The sequence below is a fragment of the Pinus tabuliformis genome, chromosome 6 (assembly GCF_031772625.1).
Source record: "Pinus tabuliformis cultivar Carrire ecotype Pingquan chromosome 6, CPIR1, whole genome shotgun sequence".
NCBI lineage: Eukaryota > Viridiplantae > Streptophyta > Pinopsida > Pinales > Pinaceae > Pinus > Pinus tabuliformis.
The window spans coordinates 1,157,758,081-1,157,770,645 of NC_142292.1; the positions used below are offsets into that span (position 1 = coordinate 1,157,758,081).

At 41.1% G+C, this 12,565-nt stretch overlaps 1 protein-coding gene across 2 annotated transcripts in view; it reads left to right on the plus strand.

Moving 5' to 3' along the window:
- Positions 1-6,628: 6,628 nt before the first annotated feature.
- LOC149262918 (putative galactinol--sucrose galactosyltransferase 2) overlaps positions 6,629-12,565 on the plus strand; it is a 38,680-nt gene continuing 32,743 nt past the window's right edge. The window contains exon 1 of one of the 2 annotated variants that reach the window (XM_089425417.1): positions 6,629-7,125. In XM_089425417.1, coding sequence (XP_089281543.1) covers positions 6,917-7,125 — 209 coding nt within the window. In that variant the 5' untranslated portion in view covers positions 6,629-6,916. The remainder of the gene's footprint in view (positions 7,126-12,565) is intronic. The other variant, XM_089425416.1, reaches the window with a different exon arrangement.

Genomic DNA, 12,565 nt, shown 5'->3' on the forward strand with positions numbered 1-12,565 from the left:
CAGGGCCCCAGTTTAAGGTTTAAGTTGGGGAATGTGAGTCCAATTTCGAATGAATTATGGGGGTACTGTAGTGTTAGATCTTTTCCCAAGCCAAATAAGCTTTGGTTGGTAGAGTATTGTGTCTGGCCGAGCACTTCTGGGTTTTGAGGTCTTCTAGTCTTTACGCTTTTTCTCTCTTGTTCAATGGTTAATGATGAAGGGGTCTTGGTTGAGGAAGTGGTATCCTCTGTCCCAATTGAAGGTTCGTTTGTAGAGTTTGGGGCATGTATCTGGAGTTTTTGTGATGATATCATTTGTTGGTACCCCGGTCTTGTAAGAGGCGGGTCTCGCCCATTCTCTTGTTTCTTTGCTGGTAGAGGTAGGTGTAGGCGAGGGGAGGTGGCAGAACTCAGCATAGGCAATGAGGCGCTAGACTCTTTTCTCATGACTCGGTTTCCACCTATTTAAATGATGTTCTACGAGACACTTGGAGGGAAATTCACAAGCTTGAAACCCAAGTGGGGGTTGAAAGACAGTCTCTTTCGGATTCTAAGATCATAGAGGACATGTTGGCATGGGTTCTTGACCCTGGGCATACCAGGGGCAGGAAGAAGAAATTACCTAAAATTCATGGCTCTTCATTTGCAAATGAACAACTTGTTGGGATTGGTCTTAAAGGATAAGCAAGTGAAGAAGTATAATGTTTTTGCATCCTTGGAAAACATCAAGAGGATTCTCAGAAATCAGTGGTTTTCCCTGGATAGGATTGACTCCCGCTTGGCACATGTAGAAAGCCATATATCTTGTGAATCAAACAATGGGGACCTGATGGATCCTCTCGGTTCTAATGCAAGGGTTCCAACAATTATTTCATCTTCAAATAATGATCAATGAACAAAATGGGTAGGCAGTACATTCTGATGGTATTCGTGGTGGTTCTTGGCTTGATATGCAAGGGCACTTGCTATTTCGTTTGGTTAAATGTCGATCACAATGTTACAGTCTCAATATGGTTGTCTATGTACAGGTCATGATAATTTTGTACAGTTTTTATGTGGGAATACTGGTTAGATCCCTTGTTGTTTGAAAGTTGATGGTGGCATTTATATATGGTTAATTTGGTTGTAAACAATGTATGGGATTTCTTGGTAATCAAATAAGCTAGCTCTAGGCTTGACCTTAATGTAATCTGAGTTATGGGAGCCTTTAGTTTTTATACGTGCATGGGGACTTTATTTTTCTCTATTATTTTGGTTGTCAGATGTAGTGTGTTGAGGAGACGCCGAATCCTCTATGTTCATTATGGAAAATCCATGTAAATATAAATTTTTATTAATATGAAACCTTAATTCAAAAAAAAAAAACTTTGTTTTTATCAGTAAATTAACACTAAAAAGCATAATCTAAGATTTCTCCACCACCACCACAAAAATGTACCTTCAATCTCTCACTATGTCACAACTGGCGAGGAAGAAGAACCTACACAGATAAAACTGCAATGGCGGTTCCATGAAGGAAGTATGTAAGATTATGTTGCCGATGGTGGTCGAACCTATCTAGATTGATGTGAATGAGTAGACAGTCGTCAATGGACATAGGCATCATGAAAGGGATTATATGAGAGACTCAAAAAGAGGTAACAACATAGAAAGGAAAAAGTCTTTTGTAATTAATAGATACTTCGATTCGGGCAGGTAGGGTGTGGCTTGGGACTGCCTTCTGTGAGAGGAAATGGGGAATGTGCAGCAGGCTGCTCTCACCATTTTCTTTTTGTTCTTATTGTGCTTGTCCCCTGGCGTTTGAGGGTGGTTGATTGATCTGGTTCCCCTTGCATTTCGGTCAATTGCTGGAGGATTCATGGGATTTGATGTAGACGTGGGAGGGTTTTCTGTGAGAGTGAGGGGACTTGAGGGTGCCAAGGGTCTCTGTAAATGGAGGCTTTGTGGGTTTTCTGCAAACGTCGAGTTTTTCCAGGGTTTTGACTGATCGGAAAGGTGGTTCAGGGAGGTTTCTCTGATGCAGTGTGGTTAGAGGATGTCGGATTGGTCGATGCTCTGGACGAGGCAGAGATATCAAATGTTGGGGGGTCTATTGTGGTGGCCAACGAGGAGCTCAAAGGTGCAGGAAAAAATGGTTGTTTATAAAAGTGAGTGGGAAGTCGAAGGTTGCCGCGACTATGGTCCTTCACTAAGGAGCAACGATAAAATCTCCTTTTCTCTGGGGGCGCTACACACAGGTGTTTCTCCTTGCATGCGCTGGTCGTTGCTACACACAACAAGGGTTTCTCAGGCCTCTCCCCTACAACTGGGGATCCTATGGGGTTTTCTGCCTCTGTTTCTATGCAACCCTGTTTCTGGGCGTGATGGGTTCTATGCAACCTGGGGTACCTAGGTGATCTGTCCTCGGGCATTATAAATTGTGGGTTTTTACCTTCTTGGGGGTTTTTCAATTGTAATTTGATTTTCGTGGCATACTTTGAACTTATATGTGTATGTTCCATGTTGGGTTTTTTCGTGGTGGGTTGGAGTGCCCTATTTTGTTCCTGCAACTTCTATGGCGAGAGTTTTGGCATATTAGTTGGTTCTTGTAATGTCTTTGGCTATGGATGTCACTCTGGATTATATGCTCTTGGGCATTGATCTAATATTCACCCTATGAGTGACATCAATCAAAAATTTTATTAAACTAAGGTATTACAGACTCATGTGTTGGTGTGTGTGTTCTATGTTATTGAAGCAACGGATCGATCAGATTGCCAATACACAGACAATAAAATGGAAAGACAACAGAGAAATACAGTAAGCAAACATAAAGACACAAGCAATTTTAATAAGGAGTTCACCCTATTCTCCAGGGCTACATCTCTGGTCCAGCTTTCAGTGGTGGCCTTGTTTTATTGTGCCTTTAAGCAGAGAAATTACAATACAGGGACTCAATGTGAGTTCTCCTGAAGCAGGTTTTGCTTGGCAGGGTGGTTCTTGGATTCCCCAAGCCACTTGAGTACACAGACTTCTTCTTCCTACTAGCTCTGTGACCTTCTGGTCTACAGGGGAGAGCCCAATGTGGTGCTCAGCTCGGACAGATCCTCTTTAGGACGGCTCGGATCTCTCAAGCCTCTGGTGCTTGATGCTGCCTCTGGTCAGCTCGGCCCTTTGTCCTCTTCTGCTTTGCTTTACTGTTCTCTGTGTTCAGTCCTCCTCTCTAGGTTCACTGTTCCACTTCTTCGTCTCGCGACTTCTGTCTTACTTCGTTGATTCGATTGTCCCTGTTCATTCCTCTCCTAGGATGAAGGCATAAGGAAGGGTACGGGAAAAGGCCCAAGCATCGAAGGCATATGGCAGCCTCTCCTCTCCTCTCGATGGCGGCCTTAACAGTCGAGTACCTAAAGGTCCTTGGGGTCGAGTACCTAAAGGTCCTTATCAGTCGAGCCCCCTAAAGGGTCCTTATTAGTCGAGTGTGCTAACGCACCCTAAAGGGTCCTAGTGCAAGGAGACACGAACTAGTCTTTCTTCTCCCCGTACGGATGGTTGAGCCTTAAAGCGTAATGACATATATAATAGCAGCTATAATGAATGAATGGAAGGCCCCCCCAAATTAAGTCAAAAAAAGGGTCGAGCCTGCTTACGCATCCTCTCCCTTGGGGTCGAGTACCTAAAGGTCCTCTCCCTATGGTCGAGCCTGCTTACGCATCCTTAACAGTCGAGTACCTAAAGGTCCTTATGGTCGAGTACCTAAAGGTGATGGCGGCCTTAACAGTCGAGCCTGCTTGCGCATCCTCTCCCTTGGGGTCGAGTACCTAAAGGTTCAATTTACTTATTGGCCCCCCCAAATTAAGTCAAAAAAAGGGTCGAGCCTGCTTACGCATCCTTAACAGTCGAGTACCTAAAGGTCCTTATGGTCGAGTACCTAAAGGTGATGGCGGCCTTAACAGTCGAGCCTGCTTGCGCATCCTCTCCCTTGGGGTCGAGTACCTCTCCTCTCCTCTCCCTTATGGTCGAGTACCTAAAGGTCCTTATCAGTCGAGCCCCCTAAAGGGACGGAGTCACTCACTATTCATATGGTGAGGGTCCTCTCCTTAACAGTCGAGCCTGCTTACGCATCCTTATTAGTCGAGCGTGCTTACGCACCCTAAAGGTGATGGCGGCCTTAACAGTCGAGCCTGCTTGCGCATCCTTAACAGTCGAGTACCTAAAGGTCCTTGGGGTCGAGTACCTAAAGGTTGACCACACGAGGAAGAGGGTTATCCTGTTGAGGCTATAGATGCCTTTTGTACTAACCACGATGTCCTCCATACGGTTAAGACAGAGCCACCTCCACATGATCCTTATTATAAGAAAGAGCATCCTTCCTATAGCCTAGCCCCAACTGGCTATTTGACTGAAACATGTGTTATCGGATCATTTTCATGGTTCATATAATAATTCTGATTCGTTCCGTCCGACCATTTAAGAAAAAATGGTCGGATTCTTCCTATCTTCTTGGACGAACATCTGGTTTTAACCTATGGCAAAATATGATACGAGATGTAGAATCTTTTCACATTGATGAAACAGAAGATGCTTGATGCGTAGCCTTAGTTTAGGATTCTGCCGCCATGTCTGAGGGAGCGGTATCCGGGGATGATGGAGCCCCAGGAAGCATTTCCCGTAGCCTCGCCCAGGATGATGTATTTGAAGGTTGCTGGAACGGTGAGAAGATGGAGGTGAAAATGCATATATGGGCATATGTCATTATGCATGAATGACTCGATATATGTCATTTAGCCATTCGATCCCTATGCCTGTTCGGTTCCTCTTCCACCTCTGTCAATTCACCTTCTGCAGCTGCACTTGGAGTTCCCTGTTCGGCGTCATCATGAACGCTCAGGGAGTGGCCACTTGTCCTCCTCTAAACGGCGCCAGCATACTTCGTCGATTCATTTCTTCAATTACGTCGTGGATGAATCTTTCCTCCACCGTGGCAGTCAAAACGGATTCCAAATCCCTTCTAAAACACGGTGTATTCCCTTGTCGATTCCGCTTCCTCTGTTGGGCGCGATCTTAGTCGTCCAATCTGGGTCCTCCAGATTCGACGCCATATGCACGTTTCACGCGGTTGGCTTGCTCGATCGATAGCGCACGATCAACGACGGTTTTCTCTCACCTCTGCCTGCCACGCGTTGATCAGTGTATGGAATCGCTCCGCTCTCGTCAAAAACCTCTTACTGTTTAAGGGCGCCTCGATCAAAACCACCGGTTTTCTAGAGCGCGGGTTCCACCTTGTACGTTTAGCTCTTTTTCCTTTTTCGCTCGCGGTCCTCCAGTTCCCAACGTGACCGAGTGTTCGAGCTTCCTCCATTTCGGCCCTGTTCGCCCAGCGATGCGCGATTAGTGCTAATCGCGCATCAAAATCCACCTCTATTTCCCGATCCGGGGCTCCCAGGGGCTACTTTGGCCTCCTGTGCGGTCTCCATGGGCCTCGGTCAGCGCGCTTTCATCGAGGTCCTCGTCGTTCTACATCGGCTACCATTGCCACTGGTTCAGGGTGTTTTTGATTGCTGTTTTGGATTCTTTAGAGATTTGTTCGACCTGATACAGTGATGGTTATTTGACAGTCTTCTATGGATCCAATTCGGATCAGGCACGTGCAATGTATTTCAGAATTATTTTGGCATATATGCTATAAACATGACAATGTAACATCTTTTTATCTAATAAAAAATTGTCATTATTTTCTTCAGAGAGAAAATAAAAATAAAAATAAAATTAAAAAAAATAAAAAAATAAAAAATTATACGAGAGGAGGAATAGCCAAATTGCATAGATGGTCGGATAACCAATATCAACGACTTCGAGTGATTTCCATGTCACATTAGACATGAACCTCATAAGAGGGACGCAACGCCTATGGCATAATAATATTTATTAAATTTAAATACTTAATCGAACTCTTTTGATACTCTATTTTAATTATATTTAAAATAAATAATCCAACTACTTTGATATAGTCCAGTTTTGATAGAGATGCGTGCGGTTTGAACTTTGGCATTAGAATTTGATGGTTCTATATTCGCCTTCAAAAGTCATGTAAATTAATATATAACAGAGGTAAGATTAATTTATACAAAAACAAATACATTAAATGAAAGAAAAATATGCCAAGCCCCCTCCAAAAAAAATAATATATATATATAACCTTCAAAAATTAAATTGAATCGTGTGAACCCGTCGGTCATTTAATAGAATGCAGTTGTCTATAACCTGATTTTTTGAAAGTTTTTCTGGCGGGTTTTTTCGGTCGAAATCCGTCAGGAATTTATTGGAATCGAAGTTTGATAGCTAGTTTCTGCACAATGAAAGTGTCCCATGGGATTTTCAGGGTGCTGAATCCAAATATGCAGTTAAAAAATCATTTTAACTGCAACAAATCAAGATTTAACCTCAATTTCTTCCGCCGGATTCCATCACCGGAATCTCCAAAAAATAGCATTATAGACAACTCCTAATAGAATTTGCACTCCCCTCCGAGCGTACCCATCGCTGTTAGTCAGAAGTACGTATTCTTTACGTCTGTGAATGGCCAGCGATGACACGGCAGGGGTCAAATTTGGACGCCCCTTGGAAGCGTAGCTGGTTTTCATTATTATTTAATATATGTTGTCTGTGTGTTTCGTTCGGAACAATCCAGAAGCCTGTTCCGGATAAATTCGACACGCCAGCAATTATATTTTAGTCTGTTATAATACTAAGTCAATACGAGGCTGCCCAGGTCTGTGTATATATAGGCCTCTCATCGTAATCTGTCAATGAAAGGGGTGCGTGTATCCAATTATAGTTTTCTGTCTGGATTGTAAGTCCAATATGAAGCTGCCGTGTGTGTGTATATAGGGCTATTGTTGTGAGTTCTGACAGAAAGGGCTGTGTATATATCGACTGTGTATATATTTCGAATCATAATCATGACGATTGGATCTGCAGTAGAGGTGAATGAGGGGAATTTGGTGATAAGGGGAAGAGTGACACTTACCGGAGTCCCTGACAATGTCAATGTAACGCCGCTCTCGACTGAGGCAACGTCATTTGCAGGACATCCTGCGTTCCTGGGAGCCATTTCAACAACAGCAGAGAGTAGCAGTCGCCATGTATTCAAGCTTGGACAGCTTCACACGTAAGTTTGCATTCTTCCCATTACGAGGGAGAGACAAGTGGGTATGTGACACTAATGTGAGGAAGTTACCTGTATGGCACTTATATTTGACAATTCACTATCCGCTCTAATTGAACAATGGTGGTCTTATCAATATCAAATCATAAATATGACTCCTCTATTTATGGCATATGTGAATACAATCCAGAATTGTCCCTAGAGTTGGATACATAGTCGAAAGTTTTCACTACTATAAGCCCAGTATTATTAATGTTTTGTGCACCCTTTTGTTGTCCTGCAGTAATTTAGGAAGTTTTTTTATTTTTTCCTCTGCAAGTTCCCTTTGTTTTCTCTATCCTTTTACATGGTATCATAGCCTTAGAAAATTATGGCATTGCCCTTGTAATTTGATACCCTTCTTGTGATGTTGACCATATAATTCTATACCTGTATTTGTTGAGATAATATAAGAAGATAGTCGATTTACGGTGATCTATTCAACAGACCTTAATATAATTATCAAACCAACAAATTTATAATAACATTTGATATAGATCACAAGAAAGGTGTTGCAGGTTGCAACCTCGGATTTACCACAGTAGTCATGTTTGATTGTCTACGTTTCAGATCCATAAGAGGATCCATCATCAGGAGAAAGAAAGATGTTCATATATCATATCTTCATTCAAATGTTTGATTGTCTACGTTTCAGATCCATAAGAGGATCCATTATGAGGAGAAAGAAAGATGTTCATATATCATAATCTTCATTCAAGAGATATAACACACCGCACCAAGGATTTGCATATCCAGTACTGACTAATAGCTATTTTATTTGGATTGAGTTGTATTTTTGGGCCAACACTTACTCTCACTAGTCTGAACACCAGCCTAGATCAGCCATTGCAGATACCCTCAACAAGTTAGGCAATAATATCAAACCAAAGCGAGCCTCCTCCGAGTTACTGCAGCCCAATTCCTACCTATGATTTTTTACAAGCCCAGTTACAATATAGCTATAGTTAGTTTAAGCCTTAAGTCATAACCAAGACCAATGTAACTGATACCATAAACACCTATTTGTGAGACAAGTACACATGTGACACTGACATTGATGTGAGGCAAGGACAAGTGCGCATGCGGCACTGATGAGTGGAAGTTACATGTATGACAGTTATATTTGGCAGTTCATTATCCTCTTTAATTCAATAATGGTGGTTGTATCGGTCTCAAATCATAAATATGGTCCTCCTGATCATTTATGGCAGACGCAAATACAATACAGATTTGTCCGTAGATATGTAGCCTGAAGTTTTCACCACTCTTAGCCTAGTGTTAATGTTTTGTGCATGCTTTTATTCTTTTGCACTAATTTACAGAGTTATTTTCTACAAGTTCCCTATGTCTTCTTATATATTTTTTACATGGTATCGTAGCCTTTGCAAATTATGACATTGGCCTTGTCACTTGGTACTCTCCTTGTGACATTGGTCATACAAAACTATACTCTTTATTTGTTGAGATTATATAAGAAGATCATAGACTTATGCTGATTTCTTCAACAAACCTTCATCTAATCATCAAAGCAATAGACTTATAACAACACTCCATAGAGATCACAGGAGAGATGTTCACATGCCATATCTCGATTGAAGAAATATTAACCATAAACAAGAACAATCAACAACACAAATAGTGCAAAATACTAGGAGTTGAATTATGTAGAAGTGCCCTTAGGCAAAGAATCGAATGAATTTAATGGAATGAGAGATGCAAAAGAAGAATGTAACCTTGTATACCAATCCTTTAGGGATATGACTCTAACCCAAAATAGTAGGCCAACCTAGTCAAATATAGAAAGATACAATAAATGGGCTAGTTATACCCATAATTTTAAAAACCGGCTAGTTTGAACTGATAACCAGTCTAAACGGCCAGTCAACAACCTTCAGCAAATGACCCGATAGAAAAATTAGGTTTGGGGACCAGTTGGTACCAGTTAGGTACCAAACCAACAAAGATACAATAAAAAGGTTAGTGACACACCCTTGTCTATGCCCCATAATATTGTTAGGACATCGATACAATTGATAGATGTCCTCTAGCGAAGATTGACCATGTGATCTCAACATCCTCTTTGATATAAATAGGGACTCTCATAGAGAAGACATTACAATGCATCATGTTTCCTCCCTTAATAGCAGCTTGCTTATATCAACACATGTTCATACATTGGTGATGATGGGCTCTAGAAGAGAGTGGGTGAACATACCAAGATGCTAATCTATGGAAGGAATAAATGTTGGCACAAATTGTCCCTAAGCATGGAAATGTCAAATTTATGTATCCAATATCAATGTGTTTGGACTTTTAATGATTCATTGGATTGTGATAAGCTCAATGGTACTTTGATTTTCACAAAATAAGGTGGAAGGAGGGCATTGAGTGAGACCTAATTGATTATCTGTATCTAGGGAAATGCGACTTGACATGTGTTGCACTAACATATTTGGCTTCAACGGAGGAGAGACCCATACCTTGTTACTTCTTAGAACAACAAACTAGCCCAAAACTAAGAGAGAAAAAGTATGTCGAGGTAGGGAACCACTCATCAAGATCACTCGCCTAAAGGGGCATCATAAAGCTTGAGATGAATTTCAACATTCATGTCAACATTGATTGAGTAGAGAATGCCCATGTGAGAGGCGCCCTTAAGATAGTGCAAGGATGCACTTGGAAATCTACCAATGACTCTCACGAGGCTCTTGCATGTAGTGGGAACACATACTAATTACAAAGGATATCAAGCATGTTATCGATGACAAATTGATGAAGTGTTACATCATATATGGGTGAAGAGCATTTGACCTAAAACTTCATCCTTGAAGAAGTGGAAGTATTCATTGGCTTGCAATCTTAAATCCTAAAGTGTTGTGAGATATAGGGTGTACAAAGGTTGAGAAAAGGAAATTCTCACAAAGGTTTGAGAGGTTTGAAGTAATGTTCACATACTATATCTTCAACCAAGAGAGATCGACCATAAACAAAAACAATCTACCACACAAATAGGGTAAAATGCTACTAGAGAAAAAAATTAGAAGCATCCTTCGAGAAAGATTCAAATGAATTCACTTGAATGAGAGTTGCAAATGAGTAGTGTGACCCGATATTTATACACACCCTTCAAGTGTAGTGTGCTAACCCCAAGAAGATGACTAGGACGTCCTAGTTAAATATAAAGAGAGACAATAAATGGGTTAGTTAAATACCCATCTATAAACTCCATAAAATTGTTTCACATCAATACAATCAAGTTATCAACTGAGGAGTGGCCTAAAGTACCAATTAGCCATATGATTTCAATACCATAGTCATTTAAGAATCTACTTTTCTTTTGAGTACTACATTCCTTGTGAATGTTGGTGTACCATTGTGTTGGTTGTGGTCGATGAATGAAATGCACTACAGTGGATCATTTCACAGATCGTTTAAGTGACATGGAGAATGACATTATTTGGAATGTTATGGGTTGTTGGTCCATCCATTTATGGTGCAAAAGTAATTGAAGTTGGCCTTGATTTTATCTTGGCTTCCAGGGTTGGAGAAGGAAAAGCCCGTTGGACATTGGATAAACCAACACTCATGTGTTTCTCGACATGGACTAAGCGCCTCGCGTGGATCCTTATCTCTGGTGATGCGATCATTGATAACACTTGCGGGTTTTGGTCTAACGGCAATCGTGATTCCCAACAAGTGGTATAAGAGGGTAGGCCATGAGTTCGATACACACCCGATTGGTGTTGGAGGGGAGATTGTTGGGCATTGGATAAACCAACGCTCCTCGTGTGCTTCGCGACATGGACTAACTGCCTCTCGTGGATCCTTATCTCTTGCGATGCGATCATTGACTAACACCTGCAGATTTTGATCTAATGGAAAATGTGATTCCCAACAAAGCCATAGCCAGGGTTCTAACATCGATGCATGTAGTAGCATCAGGGAAGGTGAAGGCTAGCTTGAGAGTCCTACTAGTGGTTTGTTCAATCTTAGGAATTGTGTAGATGTATTCGAGATGGGAGGGGCTAGTGGATTTTTTCATGGAATGCGATGAGGGTGTGACTCTAATGTGATATGATTAGGCGTTAGTAGATGTGATTCTATAATAAATATACATGGACAAGAATGTGGAGGCAAATATGATTCTAAGGCCAAACTCATGGAGTATAGAGGTAGATGAATAAAGTGCATGGCCAATAGTAAGAACTCAATGAACTCCGACTTGACGGAGACAATTTTTATGTCCGCTAAGATGGTAGAGATGCACGTTTTGGGGAAGAGGAGCTTGTTGTATTTTTAAACCTAGTGGAATAACCTTTTGCGGTGCACACCTTGAGATGAAATTGATGGGAATTGTTGATTATGAGGGAGATAATTGTGAATGAGAAGGCCCATAGGATGTGGAAGAAGGGGTCTTTTAGGCACTCTTTGGGAACAAGTGGGCGTAGGAACCATTATCTACATAGCGGCGATGTTGGAGTATCTTGTAGTAGAATCATTGGAACATACGAGCAATGGACTTTGAAACAATAGGAAGAAGTGCATCATCCCCACCATGTCATTGTGATGATGAGTAACAATATCTAGTGAAATTTGTTGGATATTAGTGGGTTCTTATATGTAATTTTTAGTGATGTGTTCTACTGTAAATCCTATCACTAAGTGGAACATGCGCAAGTATCATTTGAGAAAAGACCATGGCTCACTAATAGAGGTTTGTGTGTTGTCAGTTGGAGGCTTGATGGCCACAAGTTGCATACTTGTGCAACAATTTGCTAGAATTGGTCCATATGTAAAACTAACTTGCACATGTATTGCTGAAAGTCATGGAGGACTCCTAGTCTTTGATACATTAAGCATGTGTTTCCGTTGGTTTGGTGCATGGTCCAAAAGTGTGTAGTTGTGAAGGGGTGTTGCAATAAAGAATTGCTGGTGGAAAAGCATGGTAAGTGGATTGTTGTTATTTTTGTTGAATGGATATTGTTTATTGATAGATTGTAAATTGGATGCAAAATTTTGTAATCTAAGAATGCTAACAATGTGAGTGAAATTTGAATACATGATAGAGATACACTTCATGATCATTGGGTAGATAAAAATAAGATCAAGAAAGGTCAACAAGACTAGAGAGAACAACCAATGACCGTTAGCCTATGGGAGTCTCTAGAATATTCTTGGATACTAAAAAATTAAAGGGAAAGATATAACTAACAATAATAGAAAGAGCAAGATCTAGGTACAACAAAAGTGGAAAATGGGCTAAGAGGCACTAGACACTTGCTCAACGTCGACATCATAACTAGAAATAAGGGTAAAAGTAGAGGAAAATGGATGAAAGGTATTCCTATATCCATTTATCAATGTGAAGGCATTGTTGCAAAGTTAATGATGTTCTCTAGTGAGT